Raw genomic sequence first — 25,211 nt, forward strand, 5'->3', positions numbered from 1 at the left:
TACGGAAAGCAGTAATTTACCCTGCTAAATTTGAAAGTTTTACTCCTGAAAATTGGATATGGCCAGATGCACTCTCATAATCACCCCTGGAGGCCCCATCTCAAGCCCTCTCATCTCTGAACAACCTGTTAGGAAGCACAGCCGTACATGGAGCATTTGTGCACTTCAGCCTGGGAACAACACAGCAGTAGATTATTAGGTGTGTGAAGGACGGTGACTTGAGTGACTGGTGTATTGAACTCCGAGGCAACATATGGCGCTTTTCACCTTCAAGAGTTTTCTCTCCCTCAGTAATCTACCACAGAAGCCCCCCCAACAGGCTTGGTATAAGCTAAGGCTTGAGCCTAAAATGACATGAGAACAACCACACTTAAGGTATTCAACCATTCAGTTTCTTTTAGTGACTGACTAGGAGCTCTGTGATGTACATTTTACAACAAAGCAAAATAAATAAATAAATTGCACAGTATTGTATGGGCTCAGGTGTGCAAAATGCTACCACAAGTATTTCCCCTCACCCTTATGAACACACATACACACACACACACACACACACACACACACACACGCATACTCCCCCATCACAGCAGATTTGATCCAGTGTTTTATAAAAAAGTGATAGTGTTTTATAAAAAAAGTGTTGAAAATAGCATTTCCTGCATAGTCAGCTTGACCTTGGGAGGAGAAAAGACAGCTGGGAAATACATTAAGGCATTATCCGGCGTCTTGTTTCAGCTTGCCCATCAACGGAACTGCCACAAGCGGCTTGTTCCAGCAAACGATCTGAGCCAAATGTTCTTTTAACTATGAATCAGTGTCACGGTGTCACCATTCAAGCCCATTTTCATTTGGAAGGAGTCGGATATCTGCTGCTACTGCATGTCACAGTCTCCACCATTAGACCCCTGTTATGGAGTACTGAAAGCTTTACAAAGTGTAACTACATCCTTAAATGTGTTTTTAATCTGTCAACTTCATAGGACTAAACTGTGACGAAACACACAAATGCAGGTGTCAAGTAGAGGTTCACACACAGTGGGAAACCCTACTGTTTGGGCCTTTAAGGAGCAGGAGCAGGAGACCCCCCCCCCCCCCCGATAATACTAATAGGGGGCTCTCTGGGAGCCCTGTGTCAGTGCTGGGCCCTTAGAGTCGTCCTAACCCTAACAGGAGCTCCTGCCAGCACCAAGCTTAATTCAAGCCACACTAGCTATCCTTTTATACTTTTTGTGGGTTGGTAAAACAAGTGTGAGCTTTTGTTGTTGTTGGGATTCATATCCTTAACTTTTGTGAATTAGTATGATGATCAAACTAGAAAACTAGCCTACCTGAACACACACACACAGATCAAATCCCAAAATTATACGGACTGACTTGTGAATGTTGACCGTGTATGTGCAAGTTTTAAGTAGGGAGACCTGTGGGTCTCCAGCTTTTTACAACCACCATCCATACAGATAACCAGCCTACTGAAGAATAGAACAGAACTGCAAAAGAGATTAACTATTGCTTTAATCCACAGAAACAAATTGTCATTGCTTTAAGCCAACATAAATGAGTAAGATGCATTGAAGCCTTGTCCAATTGATTATTTACAAATTAAATGAAACACTGCCTATTATCTCCTAGAAGCAACATGTTTTAGTCATTGAAAATTTAACACTAACATTATGCAAGCAATTCCAACGCACCATACACAGAAAAAAACTGTTAAACACTAATAGAAAACTATTCTTTCTAAATCCAATACATGCAAACAAAACTTCAACATGCTATTCTTAGTACCTCTTACCGAAGTACCTATTGATTTTCGTAACAGGTAGGTAAATATTAAACATCACCAGGAAGTACTGGCCCAACTCTTCCATCCAGATGAGGTCCAAGGAGATTTTGCCCTCCGGGCTCCTGTAACGGATAACATAGGACTCGCCCCTATAGTCGTAGTCCCTGGAGTCCAACCCTCTGGACAGCATGATGGGGACCGGAGAGCATATGCACCAGAAGGGAGTCTGAGACTCGTCCAGCACCGTGACACTCATCACACAGCAATGCTACACACAAACACGCACAGACAAATACACATGTACACACACATTCAGACAGACACAGACAGGCAGGCAGGCAGACACACAGACAGAGACACAGACAGACAGACAGACAACACATACACACACAATCACACAAAAACACTAAGGGTTAAAACAGGGCTTTGTTTAGTACTGTGTGCCGAAAGTAAATCGACAAATTTACACATTTGTTTATGATTCCAAAAAATATAGCAATTAAAAGATGTGGCAACTAGTATCCCACAATATTAATTGCCACTTGCCACTAACAACTAGGACCAAAATGACCAGATGTACAGTATGTGAGGTGCAGACACTACGGAGCCTCTTCACCAATAAGGTAAACAGAACTTTCACTAGTTCGCCCAGCAGAATGCTTGATTTTGAGCACTGATAATGAGCGTGTTTGGCTAAGTAGCTGTCCATGGTCCTGAAACGTCTTAGCGGGGACAGTGAGGGGAATGGAGAGGAGGTGGGAAACTTTGCTGGACTGTAGTACGTGTGGACAGGTAAAAAGGGTTTAAAGAAAACCAAGGTCCATGGGTTTGTCTCAAACGCAGTTTAAAGCAGCACTAAAGAACATTTGCTATCGGAGTCCCTCTACAGTTGAGAAGCGCAATAATAAATGAATTAAATGTGGGTCATTCCACGTCAGTTCAACCAGGGCCCACGCACTTAGGTCTCAAAAAATTCTGAAAAAATTACCAGGTGTATCTATGTTACCCAAGAGACACACTGTAAAATTACTCTTATGTAAGATCAATACTTTCCAAGATGCAGCCAGTTTTACAGGGGGAGGGGGGTGCTGGTACATAAATAGGAATAGTATGTTACACCCAGGATTGGAATTTCACCATTCTGGGGGCAAGGCCACCTGGCCTTCAGTTGGGCATATTTGGTGGGGGGCACAAAGGCCACATGTCAGGGCACCAAGGCCAAAGTTAACTATACTATAGTAGGCTATAAAAATGATCAAAGTTTTATTTAGCCTATTCACTGCAGTAGACCTGCATCACTGTATGAAACATTACAAAAACATGAAACATGACATATTACATAGAACTGTAAATCATCTGATCATCTAATATTTACAGATATCTAGGCTATATATAACATTTATTTTATATTTGGCCTGTTATAAAATCATGTATTGAACAATTCAACCACAGCTCAGCTTTAAGAAACTCAAATAGCCTAGATGCATGCTTAGCATTTTGTGATCATTAGGCTAAGGCTACTTTCACAAACTCAGTCAGCTGTCCTCTGATTTACCAATATCTAGGTGATATTTGTAACATTTGTTTTGTATTTGGCCCGTTATGAAATCATGTGGAACAATTTAAACACATTGTAAAACTTAAAGCCCAAATTTGGAGACATCCATGCATGTCGAAATTTACTGCAAATTCAAAACTGGATTACTCTGGAACGGCTAACTGTACAGGGGACTGCTTTACACCTTTGTGTTCGGTAAGGTCTGCTGTTTATTCTGATATATGGTTTGTCGTGTGTTAAAAGAAGGGTTCGTGAAGTATTCCACCGAGATGAATGGGTTGGGAGATCATGGGACGCAAAACCTTCAGTAGAATGTATGATTAAATTGAATTATATTATTTACTTTTCTCGCGAACCGTTCAACTCAGCAATTATCGGGTAACATCGTTTAAAAGCTGAGAAAAAGCTCTTTCATGTGATACTTGTGATGTCTGTGTGATGAATAGGCTACTTCGCGAGTAGTTCAACGGAGATGAATGAGTGAATTTGGACGCACTTTCTTTCTTGCACTGTCACTTTCTCCACTGCGTAAAAGACTAAATTAATTTGCGCTGTGAATGCTAAGATTATTTTGACAGGCCACTTGCTAAATAAAAATCGCTATTAGTAGGACGCAAAGCAGAATATTGAAAGAAGGGGGCACCAAGGCCACCGTGGCCTGTAAACCTCTGATTTTCAAAGGGGCCTCACGGCCAACGCAAGGGGCTACGACGGCCATGGCCGTCGTGGCCGCCGTGAAATTCCTACCCTGGGTTGCGGCCATGAAAAATTTGCTAAATCTTCAAATGGGAAAATTTGGACTCTCTTGGAAAATATGTTCATTTTGAATTTGATGCCAGCAACATGTCTCAAAAAAGTTGGGACAGGGAATGTTTATCACTGTGGTGCTTCACCACTTCATTTAACAACATTCTGTAAACATTTAGGAACTAAACTAATTGCTCAACAGTATGGGGTATTCATGTTTTTCATTCCATGATACACTGGTCTTTCAAGGTCTTCCCTGAAAGAGACACTGCCTGTATGGCATTGTTGTATATGTGCTCAAAACCTGTATACATCATTCAGAATTGATTGTGCCTTGCCAGATGCACAACATGCTGTATGCACTAATGCACATTCCAAAGTGCTTGTCCCAAGGAGAAGTACAACCTTTATTTACCTATGTAGAAAACGTTATGAATTGCATCCACACATCAGCAGCCTTTTAACTGTGTTACTCACGAACGTCTTATGTGAGGCACTCAATGAGACCTATACACTACCAAGACAATCTTAATAACCCCCCCCCCCCCCGTTGTCCAAGTCAGCTACCGCCACAAATTTAATCCAATTCTGTGGGAAACACTGGATCACTATCACTAAGTTTAGTTATTGAATGACTAGCACACTATAAAGCACACAGGTTAAGTTGTTAAAGTCTTTTAATCATTTTATGTATTTTAATTATTACTTTTTAAACATCTTTAAGCTATTACTCATTATTGCTTTTATGTACTATTACCTTGTGTGTTTTATGTTTTCTTTTTTATTCTTATTGATTTCTTTTTTTCTTTATGTAAAGCACACTGAATGACCTCTGTCAGGGTATCTGCACACTTTTCAAGACATCTAATTGAAAAAAAGACTATACCACGGCAAAAAGATTCATACGACAACTTAAAACTGTTTTATGCAATAGTTTTTTTTCCTACTAATTTTAACCCCCACCCAATTTTGGATGTCTACAGAAGTTACCAAATATATTTTGACGAAAGAAAAATAATTGTGTGAATTACCTTCACAGCTATAAACGCCCATTTTTAGGGTCTGGGCTGCTTGCTTTTGAAGCTGGCTGTACATATTTGGTTGTGCTTACTGGCTGAGGGTGACTGTTCTTCACCTGTGTCTGTAGTAGCCTAGGCTACTTGCCAAAGACATGTGCACTGGACTGGATTACCTTCAATATTTTAGAAAAGTTAGACTAAGCTATTTAAATATTTTAATAGGCCTACTTTATATAATTTACTATGTGCATCTATTGTCCCATATGCAGCACAGCAAATTAAAGTTAATCCACTACTTTACATTTTGCATACCAGTTGTATCTAAACCAACCAAAGCTTGACTGAAACATCGTAAAACCATTGACTTGTTTTAAATTAATTAAGAGACAGGTCCTCCTCGCATGATCCTGCTGAAAACTGCTGGTTTCATCTCAAGCACGCACATATTATGAACGCATGTTTTTTTTTTATGTAGCCAGTCGCCGACATTCAAAAAATATGCGGTTATATTTCACAACTTTTGCGAAGTAGGCCTACTGGGAAACGCTGGCAAGCAAGCTGCTGACAAATATTACAGGTATTATAACTTAGACAGATATTTTCTTCCCTAGGCTAGGCCAGCAACACACTCTGGAAAGATGCAAACAGATCAACTTAACATGTACAGCAAATTATCAGACGAGTGACAGAAGCACTGCACATAATTTGACCAGCAGTCTTCGCGTCCATAGTTTGTGAAACGATTCTGTGTCTGAGCAAAGATTCTAGATGCCCAGCGCAACTCCAAAAAGGAGGACAAATGCGCGTCCGGCTTGAGGCTGTGCCGGACGCCGGAGAGGGCTTTTAAAATCCATATGTCTGGCCTAAATTCGAACGTATGGCCGTATGGTTAACTGGCTTACCAACTCTTTCTCCCGCTCACATAGGCTACCTGCGTATCTCAGGCCTCGGCTACGCCACGAAAATGTCAGGCATATTTGTACATACTGTATTATTACCGTTTTCACATCTTTAACCACACCCGTGAAAAATATCTTCACTCTGCAACCACTACACTTCCTCCCGTAGTCACTTGCGCAATTGCGTTTTAAATACACAAAACGGGATGGAGACATTTCACTCACTCTCTTGCACTCACTGGCGGTCCCATACGCAAATTTAATACCTCCCTTTCGAAAATTCAAGACATCCCAGACAATTTAAGACTTTTTTAGGCCTTAAAACCTGAAAGGATCCGCAGGAACCCTGCTCTGTGTATGAAATCCTATATAAATAAACTTTAAAAAACATCATTACAGCGGCCATACCTCCACAGACCCTTCCAGTCCCTCTGATCTCCACTTCAAGCTGAACTTGTCAGCAAAGGCCGTGTGCTGTGACCTCTTCTCCCTTGAGATGGCCTCCAGGACTACATAATTATTCTTTATGTCTTCTACCAGGAAACAAAACATAGAGAGAATGTCATGTCCAGGTCTCAGGAGACACAGCACCTTTCATACCGCTCTCTAGAAACAAATTGGGAGAACAATGTAAGAATATAGCACCCTCTACTGTCAAAATGGTTTACTACAAGCCTACATTTATTAATTGCATTTAGATTTTCAATTGATACAATGTAATTCATGTTAAAGCCATCTTATCTAAACAGAGATATTTTTATATTATATATATATTATTTAAACTAAAGGGTAAGTCCTATATGAAACAATGAACACAAATATTTAAATTAAATGGAGTTAAATCTGCCAAACCCACTTTAAGTAGCTTTGATCTTCTGGACTCTTTATTATGTAAAATTGAATTCTGCTTTTTTTTCACAAGGCTTGAAAAAAGTAGAGACAAGCAGCTAAAATGCTGACATGCATAAAGAAACAACAAACTGTTGTACGTAGACACTATAATATATTTTCAACAACACCCTGAAGCTGGCACTTACCAGAGCTCACTTGTTAATCACAAACAAAAACACACAATGGTACTCAATATTAGCCTAGAAATCTAGGCGCACACTAGCGGCAGCAAATGTAATTTGCAGCCAGGGTAGTCTAGCAACTCTCCGTTGGCTTGCGAGCTGGAAAAATGAAACTTCTATCAGGCCAATCCCATCGTGTATAGAGTCTTTAGAATTTCCTGCTACTTGAAAACAAAGAAGATGGATGCTGCTGCTGGCGAACAGTGGTCTTTGAATCGCGACTCGCGACTCGATTTAAGCTTTTTTTAAATTGGCAAAAGTTTGATCAACTAGCCAACTAGCATCCATTTAGGAAAATGCATGGGACTATTGCGTGCAGAGGAAATTGCGTTTATCCCGCCCCTCGGATTGAGCACTGCCAATGGTGAGTTCCCAGACCCTACATCTTGATGTGGGTCTGGCTCGTCAGGCTAACTCAATATACAAACATACAACACATTTCTAATATCAAAACTACCCTTTTAGTAGTCATGATCAATAAACTAATTTTCAAAGCCACCCAACACTTCCTGATCTCAACGCTCACCTCTCCGGCAGAAGAGCCCACTGAACTGGCCAGACATAATGAGCTTCGTCATGTCATGGAGCTCGATATGCACCTTGTATCCATGGAGACCGTATTCGGGGTCGACATCATCAAACAGAGGCTTGTGCTCTGGCATAGAGTAGGGGCTGGCAGGGGAAGACAAAGATCAGAAGTCAGAATAGAAGAGAGTGAGAAAAAACACACAGATAAGAAAAAAAAAAACAGAGAGGAAAAAAAAAAGCATTTGGTGGTGGTGGCGGCTTGGCCCTTTAGGCTATTTTGGTTGAAGAGACAGGGGCCAGCCACAAATCTGACCTGACAGAGCTGGCTATTTGTGTGTGTGTGTACACATTTTTGCATGTATGCGTGTGTGTGTGTGAGTATGTATTCGTGTGTGTATGTATGTGTGTGTGTGTGTGTGTGTATATGTGTGTGTATGTGTGTGTCTGTATGTATGCATATGTGTGTGTGTGTGTGTGTGTGTGTGTGTGTGTGTGTGTGTATGTATGCGTGTGTCTGTATGTATGCATATGTGTGTATGTATGCGTGTGTCTGTATGTATGCATATGTGTGTGTGTGTATGTATGGGTGTGTCTGTATGTATGGGTGTGTCTGTATGTATGGGTGTGTCTGTATGTATTGTGTGTCTGTAAGTATGCATTCGTGTGTGTGTATGTATGTGTGTGCATTGTGCTAATGTGTATGTGTGTACTTGGCAGCTGAGGAAGAGCGAGAGTGAAGTCCACAGTCTGTGGAGTGGCCAGAAGATGGAGATGTCACCCACAAAACCAGAGACAGGAGTGGACAGACCATCTGCTGCCTTGTACAAACACATGCGTTGCTCCTACAACTACACTATACTCTCTGGCAGTCACACACCTGTGTGTACACTGATCTCCCCCCCCCCCCCCTCTGTGTCTGTGTATCTATGCAGTTATGAAACATAGCGTACATACACGGTAATTGATCCAAGAAGGCATTTCTCTACGAGCTTGTGAAGATGCAAGTTCGCCTTGACAAACACCACGTCCTCATTGTCCTGGAATACAAACGTGAGATAACCATCTTTCTTTTCAAAAACATCAGGCTATACATAACCATCAATACTATGTATGAATATACCAGTCTGATCAAATTCAATGTGAATGAATGAAATGTGAATATACCAGTCTAATTCTATTCAACTTAATACAACAATGCTGAAATAATTACAGGATATACACAGGCAAAAGGTTTTACATACTTCCATAAAAGACTAGCTGGTTTTCCATTCAACTTTTTAAATGCCTTTTAACTAGCCTTGGGAATGAGAAACTCGCGCACAATCTTTTAGTGCCCATACAATGCTATTTACAGTGTTTCCTCTAGGATTTTTTTAAGCAGTGGGGGCAGGCCCCACAACAAACCCCCCCCCCCCCCCACGACACATACATAACAAAATATTTTTTTTTATAGCCTATAATTTAGTATGAAAAGTATTTCTTTTAAAATATGAATTGCTTAAAAATACTGCTAATGTTATGCAGTTTAACAAATGTATAAATTGTGCACTGTCGCTTTAATTCACGTTTATTTCTCAATGATCTTCTGCCTGCTCCGCTATGGCTAGTGCTGTACCTACGGCTGGGCCCTCTCACAGTTTTTAAATGGTCAGTAGTGGGAACTACTGTTGCCTTCATGATTTCCTTTTAAAAGTTTCTTATAAGAAGGATATATCAATTATCAACAATGACAAGCCAGCTGGAACCTGCGGCTCTCTCTCCCTCTCGTGAGTGCAGACGCTTTCCTAATTAAATGGATTACATAATGTTCACGTTAGATCTGCTGCAAAGGAGTTAACTTAGTTTAACATGATGTTATCTCGATTTAACATGATGTTTTGACATTGACATTGCGAACGTTCTCTAAGGAGAGTGAAAAGCAGTTTGCAGTAAGGCTAACCAACGTCGTCTCTATCGCAGGAAAAAAATAGCGAGCAGCCTGATAACCAAATGAAATGCTCGGCGGGCCGGATGAAAATGCTCGGCGGGCCGCAGTTTGCCCACCCCTGGCCTAGGCTAAGCATTCTGTAGCCTAATTCGTTAGAAATTTTTAAAAAATGGTTGCACTTCTTTTTGCTAATTTTCACATTTAGCAACAAGGGTAACAAACGTTTAGGTCGTGCGGCCTTTGTGCGTCTGTGTAGCCCAAATTATTAAAAAATAAACTTTTCCTATTTATTTTAACATCATTACATCTATTACTACATCTATAGACTATTTCCAATTTGTATTATATTAGTGACTCACTTATCGTTTTAATGTTTCCAGATGTTTGATATCAGGACGTGAGCTGTCAGAACTGACAAGTTGAACTTTGTCTTATTAAAACGGACCCACCGCTGTGACGTTTTTTTTTTTCACTCAGAAGAAAGCAAACGTTTGGACAATAAGCACATCCACACACTATGTGGAGGTAAACTGGACAGCCCCAAACCTCTGAATAGTTCTGCTTGTTGTTAAATTGCAATGTTAGCGGCTGCCAACGGGGGGTGCATAATGTCGGCAGGATCATTTAAAAGGCAACTGCGACTATTGTGCGTCTGTCCCATTTCTGATACCGTGGGGGAAGAAAATTAAACCGTGGCGGGCCGCCACTACCAAATCAACATAGAGGAAACACTGTATTTGCTAAAGGAGGGTTGATTAGGGAGAGAAGTATACATATATGAGCCAGCAAGATATACTTCCAGCACATGAATAAGGGACTAACTTTACAAATGGTAAAAAGTACCTGGCAAGTCAGTGCCTGAACAACAGAAACATTTGTTTATGTCCACAGGTTAGAGCTGTAGCTAAAATGAGCTGGCTGTCGCTAATATCCAAACATTATGTGAATGAGAAAACAACAATAACAACAAGTTGTAACAAGTTATAAGACAAACACAGAAATAAACATCTAAATAAATAGATAGATAAATAAATAAAAACAATGGTGACTCCATACCCTCCAGATCCCCATGACGAGGCCAGGGAAGCTGACACAGTGTCTCGCCCTCACCAGCATGCAGGAGCCAAAGAAGCGCCAGTTGTACTTGCTCATATCCACCTCAAAGATCAGAGAACGCCAGGCTGGTCTGCGCACAAGGACACACACGCCCATACAAACACAGGAGGGACAGCTATAGGGCTTAGATAACAACACAACTGCATAAAGGGCCTTAATCCAAGTGGCAGGGAAAGTGCATGTTCATTTTCAGTGTGCAGTCCTACCCGGAATATGACCATATAGACCAACCATCAGAATGAATTGGAAGATGATACCATATGCGTAATAAATGCATACCTCAATAGGCGACAAGTGCTTTATAACACCATGAGCAAGATTCTGAGCACGGAGCATGGAGGTGCAATTATGCACCAATTATGATCCTAGTGAATGGCTTAAAAGAGTGATTTACTTTAAAGTAGCAAAGCTGTCCCCAATGGCTATGCTATATGCAATTTGTAAAAGTACATTCCATTTTTACTCAAAACTGCACCGATTGACGTCGCTTTGGTGACAAGCAAAATGTATGACTAGATGCAATTTAAAAACAGGCCCCAGGTTGAAGAATACTGAACTTCTCCTTTAATTCACAAAGGCACATTTTTCATGAGATAAGTCTCTTGTGCCAAATAAGTTTCTAGTGTCTAATTCTAGCACATCCAAAGCTGAGTGCTTGAAAAAGCACATGTCTATGATTAGCAAAGGTAACAAATCCTTCACCTCAAGACATTGAAATAACCGATCACAGTAGCATGATGTAGTCGTTGATATATACAGTTGGATTTCCTTCTCTAAATGTAAGCATTCCTTTGTTTTGCAGTGCTTGTTGAGCCACCAACAAATATAATCAGAGTGGATCTGAACTAAAAAAGCATAAGAGACCAAGTAAATCCTTTTAATGTACACTAACGGTCAAAAGTTTGGGGTCACATGGGGTTTGCAGGGATTAAAGTGAAAAAAAATCGTTTGACTGAACTTTTTTCAGGCCATAAGTTGTTCATATCTACCTATAGAGATAGCACCCCTTTTGCGGTCGCGACCTATTGGTTTTTAATGTACAAAAAGATGCAAACAGCAAAGTAAAGGGAGTATTCGCCTTATTCACACAGCGGCCATTGTTTAAACCAAAACGAGGCTACAGGGTACACTTACTATATAATTAATGCCACCTACAGGTGAATGCATAGAACATAACAATCCTGTAGCCTCGTTTTAGCCGCCAATGGCCGCCATGTGAATAAGGCGAATTGAGAGTGTTCTTGATTGAGATTGAGTTTTCCTGATGAACAAAAATATATTTTAGTACCATCCCTGACCATTGCTGATTAGCCATTGCTGTTCTTTTCTACTGCAGCAATATTGTAGAAAGGCTTTAACACACTCTTATTTAATTACTTCAGGCCAAAAGTGTTTAAAGGGGAGATTTTTTTCTTGTTAATATGCAATTCAACACCAAGTAAAATCTATAAAATCAAGTTTGCAAGACTTCCCATTTCCTCATCAAAGTAACAAATCAGAACATTCTAGATATTGTTCATATTTCCATTTGTTGCCTCATCCGCATTTAATGATAACATGGTAATTTTGAGTTTTACAGACAACTCAGTTTTCCAATGAGCAGCAATACTGTGTGTGCTCATGCAGGAGGTCTGCGCATTTGTAACGACAATCTGGAGACGGCGCTTGTTTTCAGCAACAGATTGTAGAAGGTTGACAAGAGGTTGCGATATGGTTAAGGACAGGTCGTGTTGCGCTATGAAAGAACATGCGTAGCCTACTTTCTAAACGTAAAAACGGTCAGCCATAGATAAACGTAGCCTACCTCTGTCGTGGTGGCTAGTTGCACCAGGTAGGGAAGATGTCCTGAAGTGCACGAACGTTAACCTTATGGCGGTCTTCTGATTGGTGGCGAGCTAAAACATTTTCCTATTGCATCCATAAACAATTTTCTTGCAGCGAACCGCGCAAAAGCAAACTCCTGGCACTTTAAATTTCTTTACACCATGGCTTGTTAGTTCTCCCCCGTTTCCTACAGCTGCTCATTTGCATTTATTTTTTTACTTTTGACACCTGCCTTCCTTTAGCAACAACGCATCCATGACAGCTAGTGGCCTTGCCAAATAGACGCACACAAATCATGACGCTAATATGCGAGGTTCTGGTAGGCCCACTGGTTATGGTTTTGTGCTATAAATTAATAATATTTTATAGCAAAGTTTTAAGTTGACTATTTTAATTGTATGGTTATTTTTTGTCAACATACACTCACAACCTATTGTCGTTAAAAGTGAGGCCTAAGCAAAATAGGCTACAAGGCTGTCTGTGCGTCACAAACACGACTGACCCCCTTACTCGACACGCTCAGTCAAAACCTTCCGTCGCAAATTGTGAAAAACATTGTTGTATGTCATAACAGACGGGATAATAAATTGCATAGGCTACGGTTTATATTGCGTCGCTTTACACATAATGTTAGTTGCATTGATTAAAAACTGTAACAATAATAGTAGCCTACATCGGGTGGCATAGCAGGCTATCTGTTCAAGTCATAGGTGACACCCAAAATGAATGACCTCCCCTGACAAGAGTTCGCGATAGTAAGTGTCTACATTGATGCACGGAAAGAACACAGCCTCCGAATTCGCACATAGAGCTCACAATATCATATCCAAAAAAGTTAAACGGATTGGCCAACCTCATCAGCTGTCTCGATTGTCACTATAATCCAACTTTTAGACCGTTATAGTCCTCCATACGTGTTCTTTTTTTTAAGCAAACGCCCGAGACAAGTGTGTAGCTACAACATACAAAGCGAAACTCATGGCTGACGTAGGCCGTATAGGACTTGAGCGGTCACGGATTGAGACACAGAAAGTTCTCAAGAACACTATTAGGTCTTTAAACATTTACCTAATATTTGTAGTTGCCTTAAAAAAGGAAAAGCAAAGGTGACAGTCCCCCCCCCCTCCTATTTTTTTTCTCATCGGATCTGCATCGATCTCAAATATGACATTTCTAAAATCAAATTGACGGAAATCCGTCCTATGACGGAGAACTTTAATCCTTGGGTTTGTCGCTGCTGCTTGCCGCTGGCTGATGTGATCCCTGCCTGAAGATCAGCCGCCCATTTCTTTCTACAACAGTCGAGAACCCTTTTGCAATTATGTAAGCACATTATGTATTCTGAAAACTGCTGCACTGATTAAAAAACAATGCAACTGATCTCAGCTGGTATTCTGTCTTATAATGGAGGGGAATGGAAATTTCTAAGTGACCCCAAACTTCTGACCGGTAGTTTACATGAGCCCAAACATGCAGCTATCTTTTTTTTTTTGTCAGGCATCCTTCTGGGACACCTTGCACTTGTGCAAAGGCGAGACCCCCTATTACCTGCAAGAGGCCGTGCCCCGGTCTAAGGTCAGGGGAACCACACTGTGGAGCTGCACCGACTTAATCCACAAGTACTGGATGGTACCCAGGCCAATCCAGGTCAGGTTCAGGGAGCACTCAGAGAAGAACGTGTGCGAGTGCTTAAAGGTTCTCTGATGTCCGTATGCATCCGTCACCGTCAACTCCCACGTCACGCCCAAGCTCCTGCCAGCCAAAAGAGAGAGACCAGACACAAACCCATTCTGACATGTTGGTTTCAGAGAAGATTTAGGGGGAATTTAGATAAGACTATAAAGAAATAGGAAGATAAATAAATAAATAAATAAATAAATAAGTTAAAAAAAACAAATCAGGCTCATATTTTATGTATATGACATTCAGCTTCTGGCCATGATAATTGAAGACAGTAATATTACCCTCTTCACAACCATCCTGTAATGAATCTCTATGACAAATCAAAATAATGCAGAGTAGGCCTGTGCAATTTATCAATATTGAATTTCAATTTCAATTCTGACTTCCAACAATTATGAAAACATAATCGAGATTCAACGATTATTTTGCAATATTCTGTTTTGCAGCGATGCAGAGTTTAGTTATAGATCCAGCAAACCAGCTCTTCTTTATACTGGTAACTGTTATACTCTTGCATATTTACATTTGTACAAAAAATATTTTCAGTTTAATTTCTTGAAATGGATGGTGTTTTCCAAAATCATTGCATAATTGTGTCAAGTAATCATGATCTCAATATTGACCAATGAAATTATGATTATGATTTTTGCCATAATCAAGCTGCCTTAGCAGAGAGCATGTAATTTGAAGATGCACTGTTTAAAAGGTACACTATGCAGGTTTAGGTATTTTTGGCGACTGTAAAGCTCCCTCTAGAGTCGCAATATATTTATATTTTACTCTGCTGTTGTAAATAGCAAACTTCTCGTGACTTATCCCCCTGTACACAATGTTGTGGAGATGAAGGATTAACAACAGGCAAAAACTATCTCCAAAGGGCTATATCTATGGACAAAGTAATGTTTCACGATTCTCGCGAGATTTGTCTGGCCGCCGTTCTCGAAGTTGCATGGCTGGTTCAGTGTTGTGTTGTGTGTGGCAAACTATTTGCTACTCAGCAGAAGCCAAGGAACAGTAAAAGGCCAACAAATCGATTTAAAAGACAATTTATGAAGTTGTTTTTTTTCCTCGTTTTGGCTTCACGCCAGGTTTGCCCTGTCGGGATTTTCCGGCTAATGATAATCTCATGATCCTGCTGATATTGACTGACTACTAGTTTTCATAGTTTTGCCCACAAAGCCTGTTTAAGCATAGGCCTACTACTGTAAATAGTTTAACACATTGCCATTTTACATTTGTCCAGCCCTTCACCTCCGTGAACCAGGCGCCCCATGTCATCCAAAAAATATTTCGGGAGGGCCTTCTATAACACCGTGAGAAAACGTATGGTGACAGTGCTAAGAGTAAAAAAAAAAAAAAAAAAAAAATTTGGCATGCTCGGTAAACATCAGTCTTGCATCAGTAACATTGAGCTGAATTTTTGTGAAAACATAGCCTAGGGCCTAGGCCTACTATAGCATTGTGCTGATATCAAAAGTTGCATATTTAAAGGGACACCAGGCAAGCCTGATGCTTTTTCTCTATGAAACTCCCCCTCGCTCGGTCTGAAGCTCTTTTCCTTTTCTTTGCGTCTTCCGTCAAGGGTTTTCGTTGCTTCTTCGCCGGCTCTGCCATTATACACACGTTTGCAACAATCTCTAGCGTTTCGTTAGCCTGCCTCTGTGCTGTAAACTGATCCTGCTTCGGTCGGCGGGTAAGATACACCGAACTTGCAAGTGGGATATTCTTCCTACAGGCAGTAGGGGCAGGCGAGAGAGCCTACATTCGCCCCGTAATGAGTCATTTAACCATATACCGACTTACGAAGATGATTAATTAACACGAAAACGTTGCCTGGTGTCCCTTTAAAGGCGCAGTCTGCATTTTAATCTTAGTTCTCCTTTTAGTGTGTGCGCTTGTAAAACTAGTGATGTAGCCTACACAATCCTGGCGCAGTATAACAGTATAACAGTGTGAATGAAAACAATAAATCTTACTCAAAGCTGTAGTTGAGTAGTATTTAACTATATTTAATTACGTTTCTTTTAAATTGTATGTCTAATGCAATATGGGAAAAGTAACTATATAATGCGAATCGTTTTTTGAATCGAGAATCGTTTTTGAATTGAAAATGGATTTTGAATCGAAAATCGATTTTGAATCAAATCTTGAGCCTAAAAAACTTTATTGAATCGAATCATGACATTTTCTGAAACGTGCAGCCCTAGCTCATTTGAAACTACACAACTTAATGACCGTGTTTAAGAATGCTCATAGAAACTATGGCGTTGGAAATCCCCTGTATCGCCTCACAATGCATCGGACTACGCAAGTGGCACCTCCAGAGTTCAAACTATGGTTTAGGGAAACAATGGTCGCTACTAGCATAAGTTTCAATGGCTATGTACTTTGCATCACTAAAAACCCAGGGCGAACCCTGAAGTGACCTCCCTAACCAACCCACTAACTCTGCCTCGTAGTATACCCCTCTGGTGTGCTGGGGCACAGACACTCTCACACACACACACAAAGTATTTGGGGCCCTGATTGCACGGGCCCAAGTGGTAACCGGTGCTTTGAAAGACACACCATTCTCCTGTTCACCACCAAGCGTTCACACAGGCCTAATTCCTCCAAGGGCTATGAAGTAGAGTTCTCAACGGACCTGAAAATTACAACCCGACCCAACCCGGCCCGGAACCGATGTAACCCGACACATCAACATGAATTATCTGCCTGAACCGCCCCCCCGCCCCCTTTTTTTTTCACCTCATACATGTATTATCATGACCAGCAGACGGGAATTCAGATCAACCTTTAATGTTTTGCTTCATGTTTTGTTTTAAGGGGGACATTTTTGGCCAGGAACTTCGTCATTGATTGCTGCTGCTGCGTGGTGGTGGTCGAATGTTTAAATGGCCACAGTTTAATGTATGGCAGCTCAGGCTGGACGACCCTGTCTTTTTGCTGTCATACTTCATCAGCACCTTGCATTTTGAGCATTGCACATAACCTGTAGAATTTCCATCAGAATCCAGCACCACTGGTTAAACACTTTCCAGACCTCTGATTTTCCCACTCCTGTAGTAGTGACGGTGAATTCACCTGCGGCAAGTTTACTTTTCACCAACTCCATCTTCTTCTCCAGGCTAAAGGCGTGCACGCAGCGGCGTTAGGTCTGCCCCCGCCCCTCTCCATGATGCACGTTGCACGCAAAAGCCAGACTTTCTTTGCGGTGAACAGCAGCGATGATTAATAAATGTTTTTTTTCTTTCACTGAGCGGAAAAGATTAAGCCTGAGGTCCGACCCGACCCGAGTCATTTGCTTATATTTTTGACCAGAACCCGCGGATCCCGTGGGGTTTGTCGGGCCGACCCGACCCGTTGAGAACTCTACTGTGAAGATAGTTGTCTCTATGAGAAACGGGAGTGAGGGGACTCTGACCTGAGGACATGTACCGTCTGCTTTGGCAGCCCTGTGTAGGGGCTGACGACTTTGAGCTGGCTGATCCACTTGCTCTGGTTGAAGCCCACCATCTTCTTGAAGAGGAGCCTCTTCCAGTGACCCTTGGGCTTCTCGTGTATGGTTGCGAGGGTAAGCCTATCGGCCACCTCGTCCCCCAGCTTGGCCTTGAGCTTCTGCTTTGTACACTCTCGAACATATAGCCTGTACCACAGAGCACTGGAGGACGATAGGTGTCAATGTATGTTAAACATGGGAGCATAACACAAGACGTAGACAACATTTAATGATCATCCATTACTTTATAGGGACTAAAAGTAACCATGGTAACTGGTGGAGCTGTACTGTCAAGGAACAGTAAGCAGCTTTGAACAAAAGGGAGGTTTTTCACTCATCTGATTATTGATGTCCAGTCAAATCATTATTATTTATGGATGAAACAGGTTCTCAACATTTAGCCAAGTTAATGTCTAATCCAGACGTGTCAGGTAAGATCTAAGATTTCAACCGGCAACTCACTTGTTGTTGGCAAGCTCATGAAGCTGTTTGTTAACATAGCCAATAGAGTACAGAGATGACGCATCCAAAAAGGATAGGATCTTCAACAGGACCTCAGGAGGGAGCCTAGTAAAAAATGAATCAACCAATTAATCAATGGATGATAGTAGTATTCCGTGGATCTGCCCAAGGTTTCTTCCTTGGTAAGGGAGTTTTCCTTGCCCCTGTTGCTCTTAGGTGCTCCTTGTTGGTCCCCCCCCACCCCCCAATCCTCCCCCACCTTTATGCAGCCCTTGTCACTTGTGCCCCCATAAATGCACAAATAGGCTGACACCAGACATAATTTCACTGCATTTCTTACTTCAAGTAACTATATGCATGTGACAATAAACGTCCTTGTATCCGAGTAAGAGATCTTTATTTCACTCATAAATCACCCCCAGGTGTGCGCAATATTTTTCTACTTCCAACTACTTCGGTGCCCTAGCTTTCTCCTAACGCACGTGGTAGCTAGCCAGTATGAGTATCATAGCAGTTTGATAGACAAGTATCCCAAGCAAATTAAGTTTAGGTAAGATAAGAGTATACTAAAATAATACTGTAATTGAGAGGCATTAAAGGGGCAGTCTTTGCAAACATAGGCAAGATATCGGACTTACGTCTCAATGTGATTTTTGAGACTAGGGGGCCGACTTGAAGACCGACCGCATGGATTTTTCTTCTTGGGGTTTCGCCTGCAATTCAAAGACATTAAACGTAAAATGAATGTAAAGCCACTAACATTTTACTCAACACTATGCCAATGTCTGGTTAGCATCTTAACTTAATAGTTTAAATTAACTTAAAAGTTAACATGCTAGTTGGCAATGCAGCGTTAAACGTAGCCTAACGTTACAACATTCAAGAGGTGTGCACTGACAGTCTTTTCAGTTGTTACAAAATGCAAATGCAGTCTCTTATCATTAATTAACGTTACCCTTGTTTCTTGAGAAATTCGGTTGGCATAATTTGAGACAGCTCCAGGACCTTCGCTACTGTAATATTATGTCAGTAAGCTGTGGCTGTACTCGTGTCTACAAGAAGTAGACGAGAAGTCCTCACCGCGTCCTGTAGCTATGGCAACAGAACAAAAGCTTCAGCTGAGAGCCTTCGTTGAATGCTGCTGAATGTTTTCAAGTAGCCTAGGCCTAAAAACAACGTGGTTGCTTTTACTCCGGCTACGTACTGCTCTCGCATGGAATCCAGATTAGAACATAGAATCTAAACTCTGATAAGAAAACGTTAACATTCCATAACGTCTACCAACAGGTGCGCAGCTCCACTAACAGAGTTCTGCATGCATCCCCCCTTAAACACTTTAGAAACGCATACTGACACCTTCTGGTTTGGCGAGGTACGTTTACCATTAGAGGGCACGAACATTAGCCGAATCTGGCTCACTCAAATGTGCATGATTAGGCTAACCTAAAGCTTTCCTGCTCAAGGTAACAAATTAGCCAGTATATCATTTATCACAATAGAATATGAGCTTTTTGAACACATTTCCTCTTGCCACCTTAATCAGGCTACATAAAAAAAGAAGTGGCTCCTCCATCACCTTTCATTTCACTCCAGCAACAAAGTGATCACACTCCCAAGAGCTAGGATACTGTGCTCTGCTGCCTGTCAAAGTAAATAGCTGTAACATTCATAATATTATATGTCACTTCGCATGGTTGACTAGCAGCTTGTTCAGAGGGGACTGCTGTTGCCTCAGGTATCTTAATGCAGGCTCTGTTGACTGCATTCACAACTTGACATTTCATCTCTCTCTCTCTCTCTCTCTCTCTCTCTCTCTCTGTGTGTGTGTGTGTGTGTGTGTGTGTGTGTGTGTGTGTGTGTGTGTGCAAGCATGTCTTGCTCTACATGTCCTTGATGCCTATAGGTCAGTTACTAGTTGCAGGTCACTTTAAGTCAGCCATTCCTGGCTTGTCTGTCAATGCTGACTGTGTGGGTTTTCTTCTGGGAGAAGAGGCAAAAATGAGACTTATCAGTCATAAAGAGCATAAAAGGAAGGCACTGTGATAATTAAGATCCATAGCCTAGCTGGCTCTGATACGTTTGCCCCATGTCAGAACCAGACCTGTTACATTTCAGCTGCTTTTTGTGTAATCACTTCAGCTGTGTCTGAATATCACATCCATTTACGAGTCTTACTTTTTAAAGCCTTATGTACACATGCTGCAATTGAATTATTTCAGTTGTGAAATATGTGTAAAGTCAACTTAAATGATTTAAAAGATGCTGTTTCATCCCATTTTATGGATGGCCAGAAAAATCCCAAATGTATTTTGAATTAAGTATGGTATCATTGCACTGATATAGATTTTATCACCTAATTTCACCTACACATTTCCACACAAACACTAGAGATTTCCTCTCATTAGTGGTAATGTATCATTTCTGAAACTAACTGAAGCCCACTATCTTCCTGGGCTTTGGGGAGAACAAAGTCATTTGAGCACATCGGTGTGATCAGGCTGTATAATATTCCCAATTAGCTTTTTTGGAGAATGGAGTCTGACAGTTCATTAGAAGCCTTCTCTGCAGCTTGACTGTTTCAAAACCTCACGGTTTTAAAACGCACTCCTTTAAGACCCGTGGAGCAATGAGGTTGCTCTCAGCGTGCTGTGCTTTGGCTCTGCGGGTCAGACTTGAAACTTGAGGCAGATCATAAGAAAATAAGGACTTCTGTTACAGTGTGTCTAGCCTGCCAGATGCCCACACTTACACAACAGAATGACTCTGCCGTACCTTGATCTTACAAAGAGGGCAAGGGCGAAGAGAATTATTACTACCTGTTCTACATTGACAAATTGTACATGTATACGACTTTGTTTCTCGTGTAATGTGTAGCTTATGTGTTAAAAAAAAAACTATTTTTTCCCTCTCATCAACCATTTTATTATTATTATTATTATTATTATTATTATTATTATTATTATTATTTGCTATGGACAAGAGATACACTATATTAACTAATCCCTGAAATAATATCAAACTTTGAGAAACGAGAGGATATTGAATCTCAACAAATATGGACCTAAAACTATAACATGTTTCATCCACTGGATGGAGCAAAAGTATCTCGTGTGTCCTCCAGTTACTGTCACTGCAACATTCAAATTAGTAGCATGCACCCTCAATTACCCGAACAAGGAGAAAACCCTATCAGATGTTCCACTCCCATCTATTCTGATTAATCTCCACATAACACTGCACCATATCAACAGGAAAAACATTCTCGCCCTCTAACAGGTGAACATGCTGTCCCGGGGGATTTCGCTTACAAATCAACTTTGATTCAACTGGTTATGCAAACAGTGTCATTAATCTAGACGGGTGGCCAGTCAGCGGCGTGGAGTGTGGAGTGCTTCTCCTACCAGCGTGTAAAATTACACTGTACTTGAATATAAAGGATGGGCGGGAGTCATTCTCCAGAGGGCACGGAGGGGCGATTCTTTTTCTCTCGTCAGACCGCAACCTTCGCTCACTTACTCTCAGGACTGCCGTGCATGCAGAGAGGACGGTCCCAGAAGAGCGCTATGGATTGAACAGGTAAAATATGGGACATATAACATATTGCGGGGAAATGCACATTAACATGAAAAAGTATATTTGAGGCACGTTGTTCTAGTGATAAATTCGTTCTTAAGCGCGAGTCTGACATTCAAAGTTGAATAAGAACATTTTAAGAGAGGCATGGGTGAACAAAGACCATCACAATTACAAATTGTCTATTTGTCATATCATGCGTGTGCGTAAAATGATAGCCAAGCTGTTCAGTGCGTTTTCATAGCCATGTGTTTTGATTGAGAATTTTGCTAATGATCACAATTGATTTAAATGTATTTTAAATCTGTTCATCATTTCCTACTGCTTTCCAAAACATTTTGTTTCTTTCTCTCTAATTATCAGGAACCATCACACCAGCAGTTTGAAGATCTTCCTGACATCTGCTAAGGCGCATAGGAGGGAGAGAGCTAGAGAGGAAGAGAGAGAGAGTAAGGGAGTGTGAGAGCGTGTGTCAGTGTATGTGTGTGTGTGAGGGATAGAGACGGGGAGAGAGGGGTTAGGTTGGACCAGGTGATAGAGCCATAACAAACCTCCAAGGAGCTGATCGTTAAGATCAGTGTGCACAGGATTCCTGCTCCGATCATGGTGCCAGCACGCTGCCCCGGACCCCGTGCCATGCTGGCACTTACTCTCCTCTTGGGATGTGGCATTGGGCTATGCCACGGCCAGAATGAAACGGAGCCCATCGTTTTGGAGGGAAAGTGTCTGGTGGTGTGTGATTCGAACCCTTCCTCCGACGGAGGTGTCACCTCTTCGCTGGGAATATCTGTCCGGTCTGGGAGCGCTAAAGTAGCTTTCTCCGCTGTCAGAGCAACAAACCATGAACCATCAGAAATGAGCAACACTTCAATGACGATCTACTTCGACCAGGTGAGAAACCTACTAGATAGTAGTAGATATAAGTATATAATGCTAGCCATATATATATATATATTTTTTTTAATAGGTACTATTGTTCGAAAACGTTGCGGAGATATTTCAAATTAATAATAATATACATTGGCAAACGATATGTGTATTATATACCCCAGACGAAGCGCTATGAATGAAAAGAGACGCGTCTGGTCAGTATACGTCTGTAGTAGCCCGATTTGAACGAGCCGCATAGTGTTTTTGCAATCACTGTTGAAAATACAGGGGAAAAACAGATGATTTTATAGATCGGAGTGAGGAAGTCCATGGGTTTAGTAAATAAAGCTGGTTTATGTTTCCTTTGCCGTTCAATCCTAACACAGGGACCAGAGTTTGAATTCGTTGGGACGATCCTCACAATTTTCTTTTCCAACGGGACTGTTTTAATGGGTCCGTTTTCGTTCACAGGTGTCATTTATTGCGTATGCTTTGTTGTTGTTGTTTCAGGCTTTAGTGAACATCGGTAATCATTTCGACCTTAAAGCCAGCGTATTTACGGCGCCAAGAAGAGGAATTTACAGTTTCAGCTTCCATGTGGTTAAGGTGTACAACAGACAAACCATACAGGTGAGCATTGACTAAATGCGCACGGGCGTTTTCCCGTAAGCGCTGCCTGTTAGTGGATAGACAATCAATGACTGCTTTAGTGAAAATGCACAATGTCTTTTATTACTTAGGTCAACCTGATGCAAAATGAATATCCAGTCATCTCCGCGTTTGCTGGGGACCAGGACGTTACGCGAGAAGCGGCGAGTAACGGAGTTCTACTGATGGTGGAGCGAGAGGATCGTCTCTATCTCAAACTGGAGAGAGGGAATCTCATGGGCGGATGGAAGTACTCCACGTTTTCTGGGTTTTTGGTATTTCCTCTATAATAACCTTGCCAAGGCGCACCGCGAGTGACTCCTCTGTGGATGGATGGGGAACCACGCAAAGGTCAGTTGTTCGAACATGTCACCGAAGTGGACAAATAGCTTACACGTTTAAAATATTCTTCAACGGACGAATCTATGGAGTTCATATTTCCAACCCATTGGCCAATGCAATCCCGTGGATAAAGGAATCGATCGGTCTGTGTGCTTCTACCCAAGACGGGCTACTGGATTTTATTGTTGGGGGGAAACCACCTTTTGCCAAAAGACTTATAAGAGTGGTCTAAAAGAGAAGATATATAAGAAGAATAAGTCCCGAACCACATGTATTTATTAATGCTTTATTTTGTGTTTGTATAGCCTTAAGAAATCTGGCCTCAGTCAAATGAGATATATGGAGTGACGGACGTACATGTGTCAAGAAGTGCTTTTTCGCCCAAAGCATTTTTGCACGAATGGGAGATCATGTTTTTTGTGCTGTCCATGGTGTTTCGTTTGGATGCTGAACATATTGAAAATATGCGAAATGTAGGCCGCCTACTATATTACAACAAAAGTCATATAACAGCCAATGGAGACATTTTAATAAAAAGAAAAAAACTTTTACTAAACATTTACCTAATTTATAAAATACATATTCACATTATGGTGTGTTCTACATTCCGGATCTGCGTAGCTTTGACTGATTTAGTGTTCAGTGACGTTGCTCACAACTGTATATTGTGAAATAACAAAAGAAAAAATCCCTATATGTCCCGCCTAATAAAAAATATTGTATTGTACTTCTATCTATTTATTTTTTCACGAGCTACAGTGTCATTTAAACGTTTTAATGGGAACATATTTACCAAACAACCATAACAACTGTCAGCACTAGTTTACGTATTAGCCATGGATATCAAAATCAATTTGCATTTATGTAATGATACTAAGTTAAAAAAAACCAATTCAATTCATCCTGAATCGGAGTATTTTGGCTGACATTTTGGTAGAGGATGTCCTATCCGTTTCAGTATGGTCTCGTATAAGGCCCGTTGACGGGCCTTGTCCATGGTACTGAATCAAAGGCCTCCATGACTGGACTGACTTCATCTCAACATTTGAAATTCCAACAAATGTACTTCCTTTGTCATATAGAATGATTTCACCCTGTTTTGAAAGACAAATAAATATTACAGTATTTCCTTATGTTTAACATAGTAGTATTTTCAAAAAAACTCAAGCATATTAATACACCCACATGCATGGACACATTTTTACACAAGAACACACACACACACACACACACACACACACACACACACACACACACACACACACGCACACACACACACACACACACACACACACACACTAGGTAGACTATATTTCCATGTTGTTTTTAAAATCTTTTTTTCAGTTGTTCTATTTGTTCAGCCTTTATTTATCTGGACAGCTAAATTGGAAATTTCCATGGCTGAAAAAAGTATAATTGTATATATGTCTTTCTGGAGACAGAGAAGGACAAGCAAAGCAGCCAATAATTTGTGCATTATGTATGTGCATGCAATACGTGTGCAGTTGGAGTTAAGTCACATAAGTTACTAATAACTTAAATTTTAGGAAACAAGACACACATTTAGACAAACTCTCCACACCAAACTATTTGATTTTCTAAATATTAACCATTGATAGGGCCACAGATCACAAATCAAGTCAGGTGTGTGTATAAATAT

General features: G+C 41.0%; 2 protein-coding genes across 2 annotated transcripts; one reads left to right on the forward strand and one right to left on the reverse strand.

The window, feature by feature from the left end:
- Positions 1 to 1,778: 1,778 nt before the first annotated feature.
- Positions 1,779 to 18,234, reverse strand: fbxo15 (F-box protein 15; the record flags this gene model as incomplete). The annotated part of the gene is made up of 8 exons (XM_076291166.1): positions 1,779 to 2,051; positions 6,415 to 6,539; positions 7,606 to 7,751; positions 8,562 to 8,644; positions 10,591 to 10,720; positions 14,023 to 14,226; positions 17,582 to 17,818; positions 18,119 to 18,234. Coding segments are annotated over 8 exons (1,314 nt in total), but the record flags the coding sequence as incomplete, so codon positions are not given.
- A 4,060-nt stretch (positions 18,235 to 22,294) lies between these two features.
- cbln2b (cerebellin 2b precursor) lies at positions 22,295 to 23,499 on the forward strand. The gene is made up of 3 exons (XM_076291352.1): positions 22,295 to 22,582; positions 23,072 to 23,191; positions 23,302 to 23,499. The coding sequence occupies exons 1-3, from the start codon at positions 22,295 to 22,297 to the stop codon at positions 23,497 to 23,499; spliced, it is 606 nt and encodes a 201-aa protein (XP_076147467.1).
- The last annotated feature ends 1,712 nt before the right edge of the window (positions 23,500 to 25,211 follow it).

The sequence above is a fragment of the Alosa pseudoharengus genome, unplaced genomic scaffold, assembly GCF_046254945.1.
Source record: "Alosa pseudoharengus isolate Yale_2024_CS ecotype anadromous, Long Island Sound unplaced genomic scaffold, YU_APseudo_1.1 YU_APseudo_1.1_scf_18, whole genome shotgun sequence".
NCBI lineage: Eukaryota > Metazoa > Chordata > Actinopteri > Clupeiformes > Clupeidae > Alosa > Alosa pseudoharengus.